The 19,553-nt window shown below is 36.6% G+C and overlaps 1 protein-coding gene across 3 annotated transcripts in view; it reads left to right on the forward strand.

The window, feature by feature from the left end:
• Nucleotides 1-19,553, forward strand: part of strn3 (striatin, calmodulin binding protein 3) — a 198,883-nt gene that overhangs the window by 45,508 nt on the left and 133,822 nt on the right. For all 3 annotated transcript variants that reach the window (XM_063050439.1, XM_063050448.1, XM_063050457.1), the window contains exons 2-3: nucleotides 1,886-1,989; nucleotides 12,401-12,474. In XM_063050439.1, the coding sequence (XP_062906509.1) occupies nucleotides 1,886-1,989; nucleotides 12,401-12,474 (178 nt within the window). The remainder of the gene's footprint in view (nucleotides 1-1,885; nucleotides 1,990-12,400; nucleotides 12,475-19,553) is intronic.

Genomic DNA, 19,553 nt, shown 5'->3' on the forward strand with positions numbered 1-19,553 from the left:
ATGCCTATCCACACCATTCCACTTTTTATTTTGCTTTTTTACTTAAGAGCGCCTTTAAAATCTATTCTTTGACCTTATGTTTTGAGTTTTTATGGTATCGGCATGCTGTGTAATTCTTCCTTTGCTTAAATTCTAATAGCTGGCAGCAAAATACTTGTGTTATAGTTGCAGAGAAAGTGTAGTGCAGGTAAATAATAAGGTGCAAGATCATAACGAGGTAGATTGTGAAGTCAAGAGTCCGTTTTATCATATTAGGGAACCATTTAATAGTCTTAATAATGGTATATACTTTAAGGTTTTTGTATCTTCTGCACAGTGGAAGGGGGGGGACAAGAGAACGTGGGGTGGGTGGGGTCTTTGCTTATGTTGGCTACTTAATTGATGCAGCAAGAAGTATACTGTAGACTGCATCCATGGAGGGGAGGTTGATTTCTGTGATAATGCTGAGCTGTGTCTAAACTCCACAGTGTCTTGTCATGTGCAGAGCAGTTGCCATATCAAGCTGTCAAACATCCTGATAGGATTATTTCTGTGGTGCATTGATTAAAAATTTGCAAGGGTCAACTGGGACACGCCACATTTCTTTTGTCTTCTGAGGGAAGCAGAAGCATTGGTGAGCTTACTTGGCCATGGCATCAGTGTGGTTTGACCTGATGTTCACCTCTTGCAACATGAAGGTCTGAACCCTCTCATCTAGTCCAGGCCTCTATATTACTAATCTCATGAAATACTTTTTCTGCTACCACTGATGTCTCAACTCATTTACTTCCATTTATGAACAAAACTATAGTTTGGATTGATCTGATCTTTCCTAGAATTAGCTTTCTTGATTTCTATGACATTTTTGATATAGCCATCAGCAAAAATTTTATAGAATTTAGAGTGTTACGGAAAAATTATGGACAAACTCCCTTGACTGAAAACCTAAGGGGTCTCCTTCTTGAAGAGCACTTTACTTTTCTAAACAAACTACAGTCAAAAGTGGGAGAAAGAACTGGATCTTGTAATCTCTCCAGGGGTAATGCTGAATAGTTCCTACACAGGGAATTGCATCTGCAACACTTGCAACATAACAATGAACAGACCTAAGTGAAATAAATTGCATTATGGTTGGTTGGGACTTTGGAGTGTTCAAAACCTGTTACACCAGTAAAATATTTTGATAGCTGCTTAATCCACAGCTTCTGTATTAACCAGTTGTTAAATCGTCCAGAAATCTTGTGATTTCCGACATTGAGGAACCACTATTGGCTATGCAAATAACAACAAACTCTTAGATATAAAGCACTTTGATCATTCTCACCCCTTCACATTGATTGACATCAGTGGAGAAAAACTTGGGCACAGAATTTCCTTGGGAACTTTTTTTTAAAAATGATTGCTGAATCTTAAAACTGAGACAATAATTATTTTATGACTTTAAATGAAACTTCTTCAAGATTCTAGTTTCTCCAACAGTTTGTGAAGTATATTTAGAAAATTAGAGCAGTCTTGGTGGGGGGAGGAATAATGATAAGTTATCTCATAAATGATGCTAGGTGAGTGAACGATATAGATTCTTTGTTGAAGAAGAGCAGAACAAGACTTATTCATTGCTTATTGATGCTTACTGCAATAGTGATGGTGTAGAACATAGTTAAAAACCTACTCAGAGTGAGGCACTCCTGACAGAAGTATTTGCTCTACATTTGCCAAGCCCTTCACAATTGACAAAACTTAGCTGCAGTGAAATAGCTGTTTTTTTTGTTCCATAGAAAGATTTAAAATGAAAGTCAATATTCTTCTTTACACTTGTATTCCCAATTATTGAGATTTTAGAATTCTTTGTAAATACACCATGATGTTGATTTAGCTGTTTAATTATTTAATGCATTTTATCTTGCAGGCTCGGATAGCATTTTTACAAGGAGAAAGGAAAGGTCAGGAAAACTTGAAGAAGGATCTAGTAAGAAGAATAAAAATGTTAGAATATGCTTTAAAACAAGAAAGGTAATTGTTTAAAAGTACTATTTATACTGAATATTTTCAACTGGTGGCCGTAACATTGAAATAATGAATTTAATTTAAATAAAATCCAGTCAAAATCTATTAGTTTTCAGCAAGCTTGTATTAATTCCTCATTTGAATATTTGTATTTGCATGGATATTCACTGTTAATTATTTAAAAAAATTATTGATTGGTTCTGAGTTTTTATTTCAGTATTTCTTGCAAACTGCTTTATTGTCAATTTTTATGAAGCATTTGATACACAGATTGATTACAAGGGATATTTTGACCTAACATTTGTATGTGGGAACCCTTTGCTTGTGTGGGCATTTATGCTTTTGACTTTGTGGTAAGACTTTGTTCAACTTTCATGTGCTTCTGAGTTAATTTGGTGACAATTTTCCATTTGGATTCATGTGAAAATTAGCTAGTTAGACCTAATGAGAGAAAATTTTAGCAGCTCAGCAACTTCAATAAATATTGGAAGGAGGCAGGGAGTCGACATTTTTTACTTGTTTCTAAAGATTAAGTGCCACATTTTGGCAGATACAATTGGGTCTTTTAAGAGACTCTTCGATAGGTACCTGGAGCTTAGAAAAATAGAGGGCTAGGTGGTAGGAAAATTCTAGGTAGCTTCTAGAGTAGATTACATGGTTGGCACAACTTTGTGGGCCGAAGGGCCTATAATGTGTTGTAGATTTTCATTGTTTTATGTTCTAATTTTGAATGCTCAAAAACAAAGTACCATTGTTAGAGAGAAAGAACTGCAATCTATACAAATCAGTGAACAGAGATTCAGCAGTGGAAAAAAAACCCCAAAATCTTTCACCTTGCTATGTCGGACTGTCCTTGTGGCCGTCATTTTGTGAACTATTTGGTGACCTGATTCTTCCTCCGGGATAACTTAATCTGAGCCGTTGAATGTGGACGTAAAGAGTTTCTGCTAATGAGCTGCTAAACCTGAGACCATTCTCAGATAAGGATCTGTTTATTATGCAAAATTACAGGATTGCAGAAGGAACACTCTATGATCTGGTCTTCTGGGTCCAGTGTTTGGCTGACTTGGTTAGACTGGTTTGAACTAGTCTGAGTTGGACCGAACGAAAGATATTACCTAGGCACAAGGCTGATGGGACAGCCATAAAGCAATACTGCTTGTAGCCTTGGGCCACATCCAATGAGAAGCTTACATAGGCCAGTCAGATGACCCTGAGCCAGCGAAATTGAAATCGAGATTGATCCAATAAGGAAAAGAATAAGAATGGAGGATTTTGGGAGAACTGATAGTGACAACTCTGTGGAGACCAACAATTGCAGAAGTGGATGACCTCACTGGGAAACATATCAGGATCATGAAGAACAGATGGCTGCCGTAAACTCCTTCTCTGGGCCTTTTCTCCTCTTTGATTGTTCATGGAGAGTCAGGGAAACCTGGTGGATGTGCACTCAGTATTCAGTTGTGTAAATTCTTGTGCTTGTGAACTGGGCCAATAAAGGTACTTGTCAGTAAATACAGATTCTCTTTGTGCCTCACTGATCATTATTATTGAGGGTTATCACTTAAAACACCATTTATTAAATTTCTTAAATATTAAGTATTTTTAAGTTACACAGTGCAATAATGCTGTGCTTATGCCCACATTTAACCATTTAAATTCAAAAACTACGAGAAATGCAATATTTGTGAAATAAAAACAGAAATTACTGGAAATCCTCGGTTGGCCAGGCAGCATCTTGAAGTAAGAACAGTTAATATTTCAATATGATGGCTTTTTGTCAGATTAAACATCAGTCTGAAAGATTAGCCCTGTTGATCTCCATAGATGCTACCTGATGTGTTGTGATTTTTTAGAATTTTCTTATTTAGCTCCAACAGGTGATGGCTTTAGTGAGTGATTGTAGTTTCAGATGCATAAAATGGGCGACACATTTGTCAAACAAGACATCTTATCTCCATAGAGGCAACTATTAAAATTATTGCTAATATGCACATGAAAAATCATCCTACTAAGAACTTCCTTTGAGAATTGGCAAGTTTTGTGTTTATTGAACTTGTGTAGAGACAAGAGTGCAAGTATAATAAAATAGATGCAGGGTTATGTTCTCATTAAGGAATGGAAACTTGTTTTTGTCTCATCTGTATCTCTTCATCTGTTAATTTGATGTAAATTTCTTGTTAAATGCTTTAAAAAAAATTAATGTAAGGATGTCCTTGAGAGAGAGAGAGAGAGGGAGATTGTTTGGCACTAAGTAAATGAAAGAATGAAATTTGTCAAGTGCTAATCTATCACTTTTGAATGAATTCCACCATGAATTAAAGTCAGTGTCACGAAACTAAATGCGATAAGATTATGATCAGAGAAGTAGCACTTGAGTCTCAGCAATTGATTTGATTTGAATGGGGATGAAGTTGGGCCAAGGAGGAGGGAAGTACCTACTGCAAGAAATAATCTTCACCTGTCGGGTGGAGTGGGTTTATTTGTGGTGTTTTATGAATAGTCCTTTGATGATAAGAATATTGACGAACAATACTTCTTTTGCGTACCTGAACACTTTCCATTTTAAAGTTATACTTTCGGGAACCACCACCTTTTAGAATGTAAATAGATCTAGATTGTTAGCACCGGTAATTTCTGTAGAAGTTGTAAATTTCTATGTACATTAAATAAAATTGAAACAGATGATAAGCATGCTTTCTGGTGTTTGATTGTTCTGAACAGGCTGCCCAGGGCATTGAATTGACTATGATGCTCTGTGATATTGATTTTGTATATACCTGATATTTGAATGTAATCTAAAATGAGGCTATCCCTTAAAATCACAGTTCTTTTTTTAAATTAAAAATGTTTCTAAGTGGTTAAGAAATGAGAGAATATGGGTTTATATGGTATGTTTTATAACTTCAAGTGGATGTAATATGATTGAAGTGTAAAAGACTAGCACAATACAGCTGTAATATGGAAATATGGTACATTTCGTTTCAGCTAGATTTCACAAGAACAGTGAAATACACAATATTGATTGTGGGCTAAATTTTATCCAGCACACATGAGATTACAGATGGAATCTTGAATTAATGTCTCATATGAAAGATACCTTAATAATGCCGTGCTCACTCTGTACTGCACAGAAGTGCCGAAATGGATTAACAGTTCACTTGTCCAAAGCAGATTGGGGCTTTAGTGAGAGTACCAATATTGAGCCATGCTAATCCTTGTATAGTTCATTCCACAACCTACTGAATCTGGTCGAGACCTAACATCAATTTAAGCAAATTTGTATAAGCTTCTGTAAATTTTTAAGTAAAAATGTCATAAATTAAAAATCAGACAGTGCATCTTAATTGGGATTTTGTGTGGTACTGACATTTTCTATATGAATTTATGTTGAAGCTTTTAAAGTATACACTTCTTGAAGAATGTAATGTATTGAAGCTTTTGACTTTTGATCAGATAAGTTTGTCTTTGACCCAGATAATTGATCGAACAGAGTTTGAATGTCTGCCTCAGTGTTGTCATTAAGCAGCTCCGTCACATATCTGTCCTTCTAAATGAGGCTTGGCATGTTTGCATCCTTGTTGTTCCACTGGGGTATCTTAACTTTTTAGGCCTGTCATTGAAGTGGTAGTGAGTACATTCCTTTTTATGTTGGCACAAGATGTTGCATATGACAAAGATGCCTGAACACGTTCAGGGTTTTTGTTACAATACTTGTCTTTTGGGCAGATGTCCGGCGTGTGATAGAATTCTTTTCAGTTGCTTGGATTAATGCAGCTTTATCAGAATTTAAGAAGCTCAGGATCATCCAGGATGAAACAGCCTGTTTGATCTGCCTCCTGTTAAAAGTTCACACTCATTGTCATCAGTCCACTGTATTTATAATATATATCATCTCTATGTAACATAGCGATTTGTAGGCAGCTTTAATAACAATTTCTGGAAGCATGGCCTCTATCACCTAGAAGGTCTGAGATGCTCTTCTTGAGTGACTTTCACCCTAGATTTGAGAGTTTTTAGGTGGCTAATGAGAGTAGATTCTTCCTTAGGGACTAGGTGCATAGATTTAGCACCATCTGTAGGATTCCCTTCAAGTTGTTTAGGACTTTAACTTGATACAAATTATTATTTGTCATTGGTGGAACAAGATCATGGAATTCCTTATCAAACAGCAATGTGGGAATTGTAGTGGTTCAAGACAGTGGCTCATTACCACAGCCACCTCAAAATAAAATTAAAGATGGCCAGAAGTGCTGAAATGGTCAACAATTCCAGCATTTCTTAAATTAATAACATTTATTAAAAATTAATAAATTGTCTGTTTAAGTGAAGCATGGCTGAGTTTTACTTCCAACTAACTTCCATTTGGGATACACTTCTATTTAAATTGAACTTGATTTTGCTCTCTTCAATTTCTGTTACCCATGTTCTTGTAAATATTTAAATCTACCATTTAAGGTATTAAAAATGGAACCAAAACTGGTTCAGGGATAGGAAATGAAAGGTAAGACTCAGTGGGCTGAATGGTCTAATTCTGCTCTATGGGTTACGGTCTATTGTACTCTGTGGGAAAGCCAAGGATTTTATTCATTAATGAAATGAACTTTTCTGAAATCTGTGCAACTGGTGAGAACTGTGTATTTAGGTTTGATAGTAATGAATTGATATGATTAAGACTTGTGATATTTTGGCAACAATTTGAGGAAAAGCAAATATTTGATTATGGGGTACGAAGCAATTTATATAATATGTATAAAAGTTCTGAAAAACAACTATGCACTGAAATTTCAATATACACCATTTATTTGCATTTGTTTGTCTCATATCACAAATATATAATCTGTTTAAAGCTATTTATTCTTTAGAACTCAGCAATTGAACTGTTTCTTCAGATAAGAACTTACTAGACCACCTTATAGAAACAGATTGTTTATGGTGCCAACAGGATTCAGGGAAACACACCCAAGTGCCAGCAAGTTCAAGATTTTCATGCATGCATGGTCAGCTGCTTATTTCTTGACCATCCCCCACCCTCAACTGTATTCATAAGGAGAATAGATGCAATTGACTATGGCTGAGTGACAGTATTTCTAGTTAATTATATTGCTGTGACATGTTTTTGTTATGAAGCATATTTTACATTATATTTAAAGAAAGGAAACATTCTTTGAAATCGTTGGCAACACGTACACAATTCTGGAGGAACTCAACAGGCCAGGCAGCATCAATGGAAAAGAATAAAAGTGTACACTCAATGTTTTGGTCCGAAATCCTTCAGCAGATGAAATTGTTGGGTTTGTTTTCAGTTTTATCAATTGGCTAACATATTTTGACTATATCCAATATTCAATAGTAATACAGCACTGTGTTAGCAACATTACCCCTCCCATTTTGTATTTGGACCAGGCAATGGATTAAAATATTTGCAGTTATTGGACTTGCTACACAGGGCAATTAGATTTATCAGCACAGTATTAGAACATTTTTCCAATACCTTAACAAAATGGAGTAATATAAAAACAATGTTCTGAAAATGCTCAGTATGTCAGGCAGCATCTATGGATAGAGAAATAGTTAACATGAAGGGTCCCAGACTTGAATCATTAATTGTTTCTCTTTCCACAGGTGCTGCCTGACACGGTGAGTGTAGCAGCATTTCCCACTTGTATTTTAGACTTTTTTTTATGTATGTGGAATGATATGCTTGAAAAGGAAAGTCATATTCTCTTGTGGATATTTATTAATTCCAGTATTTTAATATATTTCCTTAAAAATTACTGAAGAGAACCAGGGAACTGTTGATTCCACTGTTTCAGAAGGAAGGAGGGAGACATAATGACATGCTTGACAAATGTCAGTCATAGATCAGTGGGAATAAAACTGGAATGTATATTTGAGGCACTTAAAAGAATAAGAGGATTGACGAAGTTAGCATGCATTTATACCTGGCTAACATGCTAGAGATTTATTTTGGAGAATGTGAGTTGCAAGAGGTCTGCACTAGATGGCTTTGAGGATTGAGTGGATCTGGTGTATTTAGTTTTTGAATTTTTGTAAGATTTATAAGGTCCCACGCAGGATGGAACACTTGTGATTGAGGGTTATGCTGAATGGATCAGGAATTAATCGATGACAGCAAGCAAAGGGTGGTAACAAATGGGACTGCCTTAGGCCAACAGGGTGGGATTTGTTGCTTGGGGCTGGGAACCAGCTACTTACAATTTACATCAATAATTTGGCGGAAGCGGCAAATGTTATTTTTTCAAGTGTTCTGTTGATATAAAACACGATGAAATTTTGAGTTCCAAGGATGACGTACAGAGGCTTTAAGGAGATAAAGCCAAGTTGAGCAAGTACTTGAGAATATTGCAGGAGGAAATGAGGAAATACAGAAGGTCAGTTACTTCAGTGCACAAAATGGAGAAGTATAGTAGTTTAAGTGGTGAGAGATTGGGTAAAGAGATCTAGGTTCATTTGTGTGTCAATCACTAAATGCAAAACAGCAAACAATTAGTAAGGCACATTGTATCTTCACTTTTATTATAAGAATATCTGAATGCAGTTTTAAGGATGCAGTGACATTGTTTGGGGCCTCGGTGAAATTGTGTGCAGTGTATTGTGCCTGGCGTTGATCTCCCCTAAGAAAGAATGAACTTGCCAAAGAGGATATGCAGAAAAGATACAATAGACTGGTTCAATGGATAATGGGTTTGTTATAGGAAGAGAATTTGAGAGACTGTGCCTTCATTCTCTATAAAATGTGAAGAGATCTCATTTTGATATGCAAAGTACATGGACTTGGCACATGAGATGGGAAGATGCTTTTCTGACTAAAGATGTCCAGTTATTTGAGAATCAGTTTCCAAAAATCTCCAGACTTCAGAGTTCGAAAGTTTCACTGCCCTCAGAGAAAAATCATAAATGACCTTCCCCCCCTTATTTTGAGACTGATTTTCAAAATAAGGGGAAGGTAATTTAAGACTTTCTCTTAAGGATGGCAGATCTTTAGAATCCTCTAGTCCAGATGTCTTTGGCGATTAAGTCGTTCAATAAAACCAGAGGTCATTAGCTTTTTCGACCATAAGGGAATCAAGGGATATGAGGCAGTGCAAGTAAATTATTCCGAAATAGAAAATCAGCCCATGAGTGTGATGAATGACGAGCAATTTTAAGGGCCAAATAGCCCATTTCTTATGCCCTCCTGCTTCTTATGCTCTTGTGTTATCTTATTATTGACATTAGGAAATATAATAGAATCTTTACTCCAATGTGCAATGGAGAAATTACTGAAAATTGAAAAGGTAATGGTGGATAAATTGCTGTCAGTGCAGGCTGCAATCTCTGTAGTGACATTCTGCACTGTGAGAGGACCTCATTAAATAGTCTTGCAGGAAAATAAGCTCCATTTACAACAATACTTTGTAAAAAAAAAGATTATCACTTAATCTGCATTCCTGTTTAGCTGACTGCCAAAACATTGTTTCTGATATTCAAAAACACTCAAAGCTTATTAAAGATCAATTCTGACTGTTAAAACTTAAAACAACCTGTGTCACAATGTAAGCGTGTAGAGAAAAATGAGAAATAACTGACATCCAACTATAATCAATTGCAACAATTAATACTAATGACCCCAGTAGTGGGAAAATCATCAAGAAATTGGCAGCACTCCCATGCATGCATGAAAATTCTGAACTTGCACTTGATCAGGGAATTTTTGTAAATTGTATATGTAACTGCTGATTATTTCCCTGCTAATTTCAATCGATTAGTAATAATGAATTTCAAAATGAGTTTGTGCCTAATTAATTTGATTGAACTATTTAAGTAACATAATAGATGAGATGATACCAGGTATTATTTCAAAAATTATGTGAGAAGATATTACATGGTAGAATCCTAACATGGTATCAGCAAATATGTAGCTTATATGGTACATCAGAGTGAGGAATTTCAATATAATTTCTAAATTGCAGGTGATGCTAAATTTAATGGTTGTGTGATGTGGCTCAGTTAATAATGAGGAGGAATACATCAAAATAAACTACATACATGTTAAACAGGTGTAATTAACAAATTAATTTCAGTAGTTAATTGCAGGTTGATATTGATGAGAATAATAAGGAAGCTGCACACAGGAATAGATTAGAAGAATAAAGGGATTTAGGTGTTCAGATACACAAATGATTGAAAGAAACAGTCTAATTAGTTTTTTAAAAAAAAGCAAAGAATTGGATTCATTCCTAGACACATCAAATTAGAAACAGATATGTGGAATATGTAGAACGTTGGACGATGACACTTGTTGCTGTGTACAATTCTGGCCTACAGTTTATAAATTTAGGATGAAGGCACAGCAAAAATGCAACTAAGATTAGTAAGAGTATTATTAGAACTGAGAAGATTGACTGAAAAGGATGAATAAACTGACCCTCCCAGTTCAAAGCTAGATGTCATCATTCATAGATTGGGAATTTGAGTGAAAATGTAACCAAAGAGCCATAAGAATGAATGTGCTGTCAGAAGGTATAGTTATGGCAAATATAAGGGTTTACTGATGAAGGAAGTTTGGAGGCTATTGTTTTAACTTAAATTTTGGCATGACCCTTTTGGGATAAATGGACTTCTTGTGGGTAGTACAATCTGTAAAATCATGAAGCTGTGAATTCTGTCTCTATAATACATTAATTACATGATTAGATGTTGATGTATCTCTAAAACTAATTTGTCATTTACCTAATAGCTGTTTGTGGGATCTTATTTGTAGGTTTGGTGCCATGGCATTTAAACTACAGTGGTAATGCCACTTCAAAAACACTTGATTGTGGGGAAAAAAAAACACTTGAGAAGTCCTAAGGTTATGAAAGATGCTATATAAATGGACTCATTTCTTTAAATGGTCAAAACCCAGTATTTTATTGTTTTAGATTCAAACAGAGATGCAAGTTTGTAATTGATAGAACAAAAATCTTTACCAGTTATACTTGCTGTAACCTATTTGAATTTCTGTTTGAACCAGATTAGAGCAAGTATAACATGTTCAGAATTTTCTCTGTATCAAATCTGCTTTTATAGTGAAACTTTATGAAAACTTTATTTAAAAAATCTTTCGTTGAGAACATTTGCAAAGTAAATTTATTTTATTAAATCCCTGTTGTGGTAATACCTTCTAACCTGCACTCTGGAGGTCTGATTTGGTGAATTTGGCACATCTGTTGTTCTGTTATTAATGACTGTGCAGAAGTTGTCATTAGTTTATTCCACTTATATCCGTGTTAGATTAATGTAGAAGTAATTAAAGTAGCTTTGTTGTTTTGTGCACATGTCCAGCATGTCTTGGAATGCAATAATCTATGAAGCATTCATGTTTCTCACAACATAGGAGGAGTTTATCTGGTCTATGCCAGCTCTCAGAGCAGACTCATAATTCACCTGCCCTCACATTTCCAGGTAACCTGCTCTTTCACCTGCCCATCTATACCTCTTTTTGCACATTAGTCACTAATTAACCTAAATGTCAGCAAGTCTTTGGGATTTGTAAGGAAATCCAGAAGAAACACACACAGTCATCAGGAAAATGTTCAACACCCAAGGCACGATTGAGTTTGGGTCTCTGGAGCTGTGAGATAGCAATGCTAGTAGCAGTTCAACCTTTCTGCCATTTGAGGTAAAATAAAAAAAACTGAGCATGAAAAATCAATTTATTAATCTTAACCTCATGGATTACTTGACATGAATTTTTGGATTTTCAGAATATAAGAGCTCTATTTGTTGAGGACTGTGATTTTTGTACCCAAAAGATATATTTCCTAATATACTGTAATCTATTTTCCTCCTTAAACTGAATATTTACTGCCTGTGAAAACAACTTTATTTTATACATTTGAAACAGAAATACTGCAGCCAGTTTGTATACAGTGAAGTCCTACAAGTGAGTTCAGACTGTCATCAACCCATTTGTGGATGAATGATCAGTGTTGGCCAACGCAAGAGGAAAGCCTGCTCTCAGATGTGAACGTATTTAAAAAAAAACTACTTTCTCAATACAGAGAAATACAAAGTCTTGGTAATAGCCAACAATTGATACCTGTTTTGCACATTTCTCACACTGAACATTGCAATGGATTTTGAGGTTAAAAATTAATTTTATTGCATTTTACTTTCAATAACTCAGCTACTCAATAGATTTTTTCCGTTTAATATTTCATGTTGAAGGCAGTGGTCAACAATCAAGCTTGCTACATCATTAGAGTGGGAACAATGACTGCAACACAAAGAACAGGAAAAAACCTGCAACACTAGAAGTGGGAACAATGATTGACTCCTCCCATTCTTATTTAGGGCATCACTATTGCACTCACTAAATAAGATTTTTTAGAACATTGACATATGCTAACAATTTTATTTCTTTCTAAAGGGCAAAATATCATAAATTAAAATACGGCACAGAATTGAATCAAGGTGACTTAAGGATGCCAACATTTGAATCAGGTAATAAAAGCAGATTAAATACTATTACAAAGCATGTCTTTTTTTTAAAGAAACATTTTAACTTTATGGTAGTTTCAGATTTGTTTTCAACAGTTTATTTGTAGTTGTTTGTAAGATATTTCTTATGCATTTATGTCAATGTATACAACATTACTTAGGGCTATCATAAAATTATTTTAGAATGCTTTGTTTAGGATGTAACAAGAAATGAGTTATTTTTGCCAGGTTTAAATTTACAATGACATGAGGCCAAGTTTTGACTGAGGAATGTGTTTCAATAATGGGTGGAATGTGGAATTAAACAACAAGATTGCGAGGAAGTTTATGTTGATTTGTGTTGTGCTGTTAATTAGCTTTATTATAATGACATCTCACGTGCACTTCATGGGATTTACATGATGTTCCTGTGCCCGTGAGTTAATTGGACATCATATTGCAGAAGACTATCAGCTTAAGTGCACTTGTAACAAGATGATTGACAGTGACTTAATTATCCTTACTGTTTCTTTAGGAAGTAGGTGTGGTATCCAAATATTCAAGAGACATAAAATGACAAATTTATTTTTTCATATTTTTCATTATTTCCCTTTTTTGTCTTTTTCCCTCTTTCTTAAGATGCGCTGCTTTTGTCTCCATTTTGGCACTGACCACCCACTTAATTCTTAAATCTCTTTGGTTAAAGAGAAGCTTCACTGATCTTGTCCACCATTGCCTAGTTAGCATTATTAAAATTTTCATGAATTAAAATATGACCCAGAACTTTGAAACTAAATCTGGAATTGTATTGATAACAATTAGAGCACATCTGAGATATGCTTTTGGAAAAGAATTACCCACAGACCATTCACGCAGTTAGAACATAAAACTGTACAGCACAGGAACAAGCCTTTCAGCCCACTGTGTTGTGCCGAACTAAATTAATTAGGAAGCAAATGCCCAACTAAATTAATCCCTTCTAGCTACATAATATCTATATCTTTCCACTTCCTGCACTTTCTTGTACCAATCTTCTTGAATGCCTCCACTATCAGACATGTCAGCACATTCCAGGCAGCTGTCACTCTTTGTGTAAACAAAGAAAAAAAAAATTGCCCTGCATATCTTTGAATTTAGCCCCTTTCACCTTCAGTGCATGCCTGCTGGTATTAGATAATTCAACCTTGGAAAAGATGATAGTTGCTGTGCTCTATCTGTGCCTCTCATCATATAAACATCAGTAAGATCTGTCCTCTGCCTGTGCCACTCAAGAGAAAACAATCCAAGTTTGTCCAGCCTCTTCTTGCAGAGCATACTCTCTAATCCAGGCAGCATTCTTGAAAACCTCTTCTATACCTTTTCCAAAGCTTCAACCACCTTCCTGTGATGGAGTGATCAGAATTGAATGCAACCTAACTGGATGTGACCTAACTGGAGCTTTATAAAGCTGCAAAATCCTGATTCTTGAACTCTCTTCTCAACTAATAAAAGCAAGCAGCACACACACCATATACCAGTGTGGAACATCACTTGTCACAGGCCTCCAGCCAGAATGTTTCATTAACCACTATCCACTATCTTTTTTGGGCAAGCCGATTTTGAATCCAGACAGACAATTCACTAATGCATCTTAATCTTGTGCATGAGCCTACCCTGATAGAATGTGTCAAGTTCCTTAGTAAAATCCATGCAGTCAGTGTCCACAGTTCTGCCTTTATCAACCACCTTTGTTACCTCTTTGAAAAACTGAATCAAATTAGTAAGACATGACTGAGCCTTGCATGCAGCAAGCCATGCTGACTGTCCCTAATTAGGCCATGGTTTCCAAAATGCTCATAAATCCTACCCCGAAGATTCTTTTCCAATGCCTTCGAGATCACTGATGTGAGACTTGCCAATCTATAGTTTCTAGGATTTCCTTCCTTGAATAATGGAACAACATTGGCTTCTTGCCTGTGGCTAGATAGGACACAAAGGTATTTGCCAGGGCCCCAGCAATCTCATCTATTGCCACTCTCAATATCCCATCAGGCCCTGAGAACTTATCCACCGTAATGTCCAACACTACCTCCTTTATCCCGAAATGCTGGAGTATGTTAGCATGCTCCACATTTATCTTCCTGTCGTCCATGTCCTTTACTTGGGCAAATCGTGATGCCTGTATCCTGCTGCTCCAAGCGTTTTATCCTTGAGTGATCCTACCTGCTTGCAGTTATCCCGTTGTATAGAATGCCGTGGGATTTCTTTAATCTTGCCAAGGACTTTTTATAACTTCTGGCTCTCCTAATTTCCATCTTGAGGTTTTTTCCCAGCTTCTTTATATTCCTTAAGAGCTTTGTTTGATTTTAGTTTCCTGAACTTAGATATGGTTCCTTTTTCTTGTCTTAATTCGCCAACACTCTCAACAACCAAGATGTAGAACCATTTCACAACTGGTTAATCTTGTGCCCTTCAAATTAAGTGCACATAGAATATTTGGATAATAGTAGCTAATGTGTATTAAAACAAATAATTCTGTAGTGAATTTCTACCTAGTCTTTTCTAGGATTCAAACCCAAAGATACATTTTCAAGATAAGTTGTGTGAACTTAAGTTGGTTTGCTCTGGAAATCATGATCTTCAAAGCTTAGTTAACCTGTTCTGTGGTGATGGTGCTACCAAACTACTCTTGGTGATAGACAATGGAAAGAAAGAAAAGTATGTTCAGGTTATTATTGCTATATTAAGTTACTCTCTGTCCTCGTTACCGCCAGTGAATCTTGTGTGTTGTTCAGCTTCAAATTTGAAATTGTCAAGGGCCAGAAATGAATGTAGTCACTATTACTCAAGAGAAGGTGCTTGGGCAGCTGAAGGGTTTGAAGGTAGATAAATCACCTGAACCAGATGGATTGCACCCCAGGGGTAGTCTGAAAGAGTAGCTAAGGAGATGTTGGAAGCATTAGTAGTAATCTTTTAAGAATCACTAGATTCTGGAATGGTTCCAGAGTACTGGAAAATTGCAAATGTCACTTTACTCTTTAAAAAGGGATGACGGCAAAAGATGGGAAATTATAGGCCAGTTGGCCTGCCTTTAATGGTCGGCAAGATATTAACCTGTTGTGACTGACTTTAAACTGAGCCATACTGAGTCTGTATTCACACAGCAAGCCTACATGAGAGAGTCCAAGACGATCTGTCTCAAAATTCAAAGTACATTTATTATCAAAGTTCATGACACAATGTTTTACACTAATACAACACAAAACTAACCAACAATTAACCATAGTTTCAGTTACTATAATCACCTACTTTAACATTTTGAGCATAATCAGATAAATTTTCAGAATTACATATTTACAATAGTAGCACATCCAAACTAGTAGAACACCTTGTATATTCTATACTAGTGTCTGTTCCAAAAGTACAAACTCTTGACACCCACAATATACCCCTTTTGTTATAGTGGTGAGAAATGGCTCAGTGAATATACAATTAACCAGAAGGTTGAAGTGACAAAACAGATTTGTCCTGAATTGTGATATTAAGTAGCAGGGATACACGTTACTAATGATATGCTAATAGAATATGCTAATAGAAAGAACATTAATCTGTTGTCTTTCCCTATGTAATTTCAGTGGTACACAATCAAAATGTCTCACACCTTGGTTTAGCCACAAAGCATCAATTGGAAGTTAAATCGTGTAAGTTTTATTTCCTGTAGATTGGCAGAAAGCAAAAAGTTGAGAGGGAAAGGGGGGGCTTTTCTGATTGGCTGCCAGTGACTAGTAGTGTTCTGCAGAGGTTAGTATTGGTTCCGCTACTTTTCACGTTGGATGACGGAATTGATAGCTTTGTGCCAAATTTCTGAATGATACAAAGATAGCTGGAAGGCCAGTTATTGTTGAGAAAACAGCAAGTCTGTAGAAGTACTTGCACAGACTAGGAGAGTGGACAAAGGAATGGCAAATGGAATATAATGTAGTGAACGGTGTGGTCATGCACTTTGGTATAAGGATTAAAGGCGTAGTCTGTTTTTTAAATGGAATGCAAATTCAGAAATCAGAAGGTGAAAGGATTGCCAAAAGGTGAAATTGCAGGTTGAGTCGGTAGTAGAAAGCAAATGCAACTTGAGCACTTATTTCTAAAGGACTGCACTATAAAAGCAAGGATGTAATGCTGGGGCTTTATAAGGCATTGGTTAGACTGCAGTTTGGCCCCCTTACCTAAGAAAGATTGCCACACGAGACTTCTCAACAAGTTAAAATCCTGTGGCGTTACAGGAGAGACACTGGTATGGATAGACAAATGGCTGAGAGGCAGGAGGCAGCGAGTGGGAATAAAAGGGGCCTTTTCTGGTTGCCTGCCAGTGACTAGTGGTGTTCCTCAGGGATCAATATTAGGACTGCTACTTTTCACATTGTTTGTCAATGATTTAGATAATGGAATGGATGGCTTTGTGGCAAAGTTTGCAGATGATATGAAGATATGTGGAGAAGTTGGTAGTGCTGAGGAAGCAATGTGATTGCAGAAGGACTTAGACAAATTGGAAGAATGGGCAAAAAAGTGGTAGATGGAAGACAGTGGTAGGAAATGTATGATAATGAATTTTGGTAAAAGGATCACTAGTGCAGACTATTATCTAAATGGGGAGAAGGTTCAAACATCAGAGGTGCAGAGGGACTTAGGAGTCCTTGTGCAAGACACCCAGAAGGTTAATTTACAGGTTGAGTCTGTGGTAAAGAAGGCAAATGCAATGTTGGCATTTATTTCAAGGGGAATAGAATATAAAAGCAAAGAGATAATGATGAGACTTTATAAGACACAAGTCAGGTCACACTTGGAGTATTGTCAACAGTTTTGGGCCCCATATCTCAGAAAGGATGTATTGTCATTGGAGAGAGTCCAGAGGAGGTTCACAAAGATGATTCCAGGAATGAAGGGGTTAACATATGAAGAGCATTTGGCAGCTTTGGGCCTGTATTACTATCACAGCTCTGCATTAGAACAGCTTTAGAAGAATGTGGGGGCTCTCATTGAAACCTACCGAATGTTGAAAGGACTAGATAAAGTGGATGTAGAGAGGATATTTCCTATGATGGGGATATCCAGAACTAGAGGGAACAGTCTCAAAATTGAGGGGTGACCTTTTAGAACAGAGAAATATTTTTAGCCAGGGAGTAGTGAATCTGTGGAATGCTTTGCCACAGACTGTCCAGAGGAGTATACTTAAGGTAGAAATTGATAGTTTCCTTATTGGTCAGGGCATCAAAGGATATGGCGAGAAGGCAGGTGTATGGGGTTGAGTGGGATCCAGGATCAACCATGATGGAATGGCAGAGCAGACTCGATGGGCTGAATGGCCTACTTCTGCTCCTGTGTCTTATGGTCTAATAATAATATGGTCTAAAGACTATGCTGGCATTGGAGAGGGCCCAAAGAAGGGTTATGAGAATGATCCTGGGAATGAAAGGGTTAACTTATGAAATGCTCTTGATTCGTAAGGCTGACAAGGGTTATGAAGACATGGTAGGAAAATTGGGTTGAGGGGAAATATAAAACAGTCATGATCAATTAGCAGAGCAGACTCTGGGTGGTGAATGGCCCAATTCTGGTCCTATGTCTTATGGTTTTATGATGGAATACGGATTCATGAGCAGTAGGAAGCGAATAGGTGATGGTCATGAGGGTTTACTTACCCTTGTTTGACCTGATGCTGTAAAAAATTTGTGGGGTTTGGAGTTGTTGAAGACTCCCTGGTCTACTGCTTTCAGTATTTCCTGGCATTGCCATCTCTAATATAGTATATTACACAAGAGAACTCGGGGGTGGGGGTTGGAGGAGGAAGATCTTGAGACTTAGAAATCTCAGAGGGAGTTTTTGAGGATTCTTAAGGAGAAGAGAGATACATTGCCTGGCAGAATATGATTCTGTAAGTTCAAGTATGTTGCTGTTGCTTAGAGGTGAGGTAAGTCTCCCAGTTTAGACTCCAGTCCACACCATTTCATTGGGGGGGCTTTACAAGTTCAACTGGGCTGGTAGAGATTTTGGCATGTCCAGATTTACTGCTTCTATTAACATTGGATGGTATGTTCATTTCTATCTCTTTTTGTTGTAAAGAAACAGTGAAATACAATTGTTCAGGTGTCATGGGATTTTACCAAAATCTCGATAGTTTTATAGTTGCCATTACTGACACCCCTTCGTGGCCTGGATTTGATCTTGTTTCTATATTACTATCACAGCTCTGCATTATTGATCAGGTAATTACACCACTGCTAAATCTTTGTTCAGTAGCAGTGTCGGACTACTTCAGTGTTATAGTATCTTGCCAAATATACCAGCGTTAGTTGAAGAAGAAATGTGTTATACTTTTGGGCAAAATTTAATAGAAATCTGAAAAAACAAAGCTCCTGACATACAGTACTGCAGTGATTAAAGCTGCTGCCTTACCTTTACAACAGACCAGGATCAATCCTGACATAGGATGCTGCCTTATGGAGGCTAATTGGTTACTATAAATGACCCCCCCCCACCCACACACATCCCCCATGTGAATCAAATAAGGAATAATTTGACATGTGGGTAACAGGGTTACAAGGAAATAAACGGGGAAATAAAAGGGTTACTCCTTTGAGAGCTAGCCTGGATTCATTGTCCCAAATAGGTGCCTACTGTGTGTTAGTATGTGTGAAAATGATCCATTCATTTATTGATAGGTTGGAGACAAGTTCCATGTGACATCAGGCAAAAGAAATTGTTAAAAAACACAATGATATTTCTGAAATTTAATAAATTTATGACAGGACTGCGACTTTAAAGTCATTCATTAAAATGGCAGTAAGATGAAAGCTGTTCATTTCATCATGTCAGATATGCTTGCATCTGCATTTAGCCAATTACTGTGGCTATCCAGCTGTTGCCCCAGGAATGAGCATTTTCCCTAACCTTTTAAGTACTTACTGATTTCTCTCTTGAAATTCCCACCCAAGATCTTTTAGGTTGATTATTTCGGGTCACAACTTTTTAAAAAAAGGGAGAAATATTGTATGTCAGTTCTGGATCTTTACTGGCAATGACACATCAATCTCTGGTCAGCTTAATGCCTTTTGTGCATACTTTTGAGA

Source organism: Mobula hypostoma, chromosome 1 (assembly GCF_963921235.1).
Source record: "Mobula hypostoma chromosome 1, sMobHyp1.1, whole genome shotgun sequence".
Lineage (NCBI taxonomy): Eukaryota > Metazoa > Chordata > Chondrichthyes > Myliobatiformes > Myliobatidae > Mobula > Mobula hypostoma.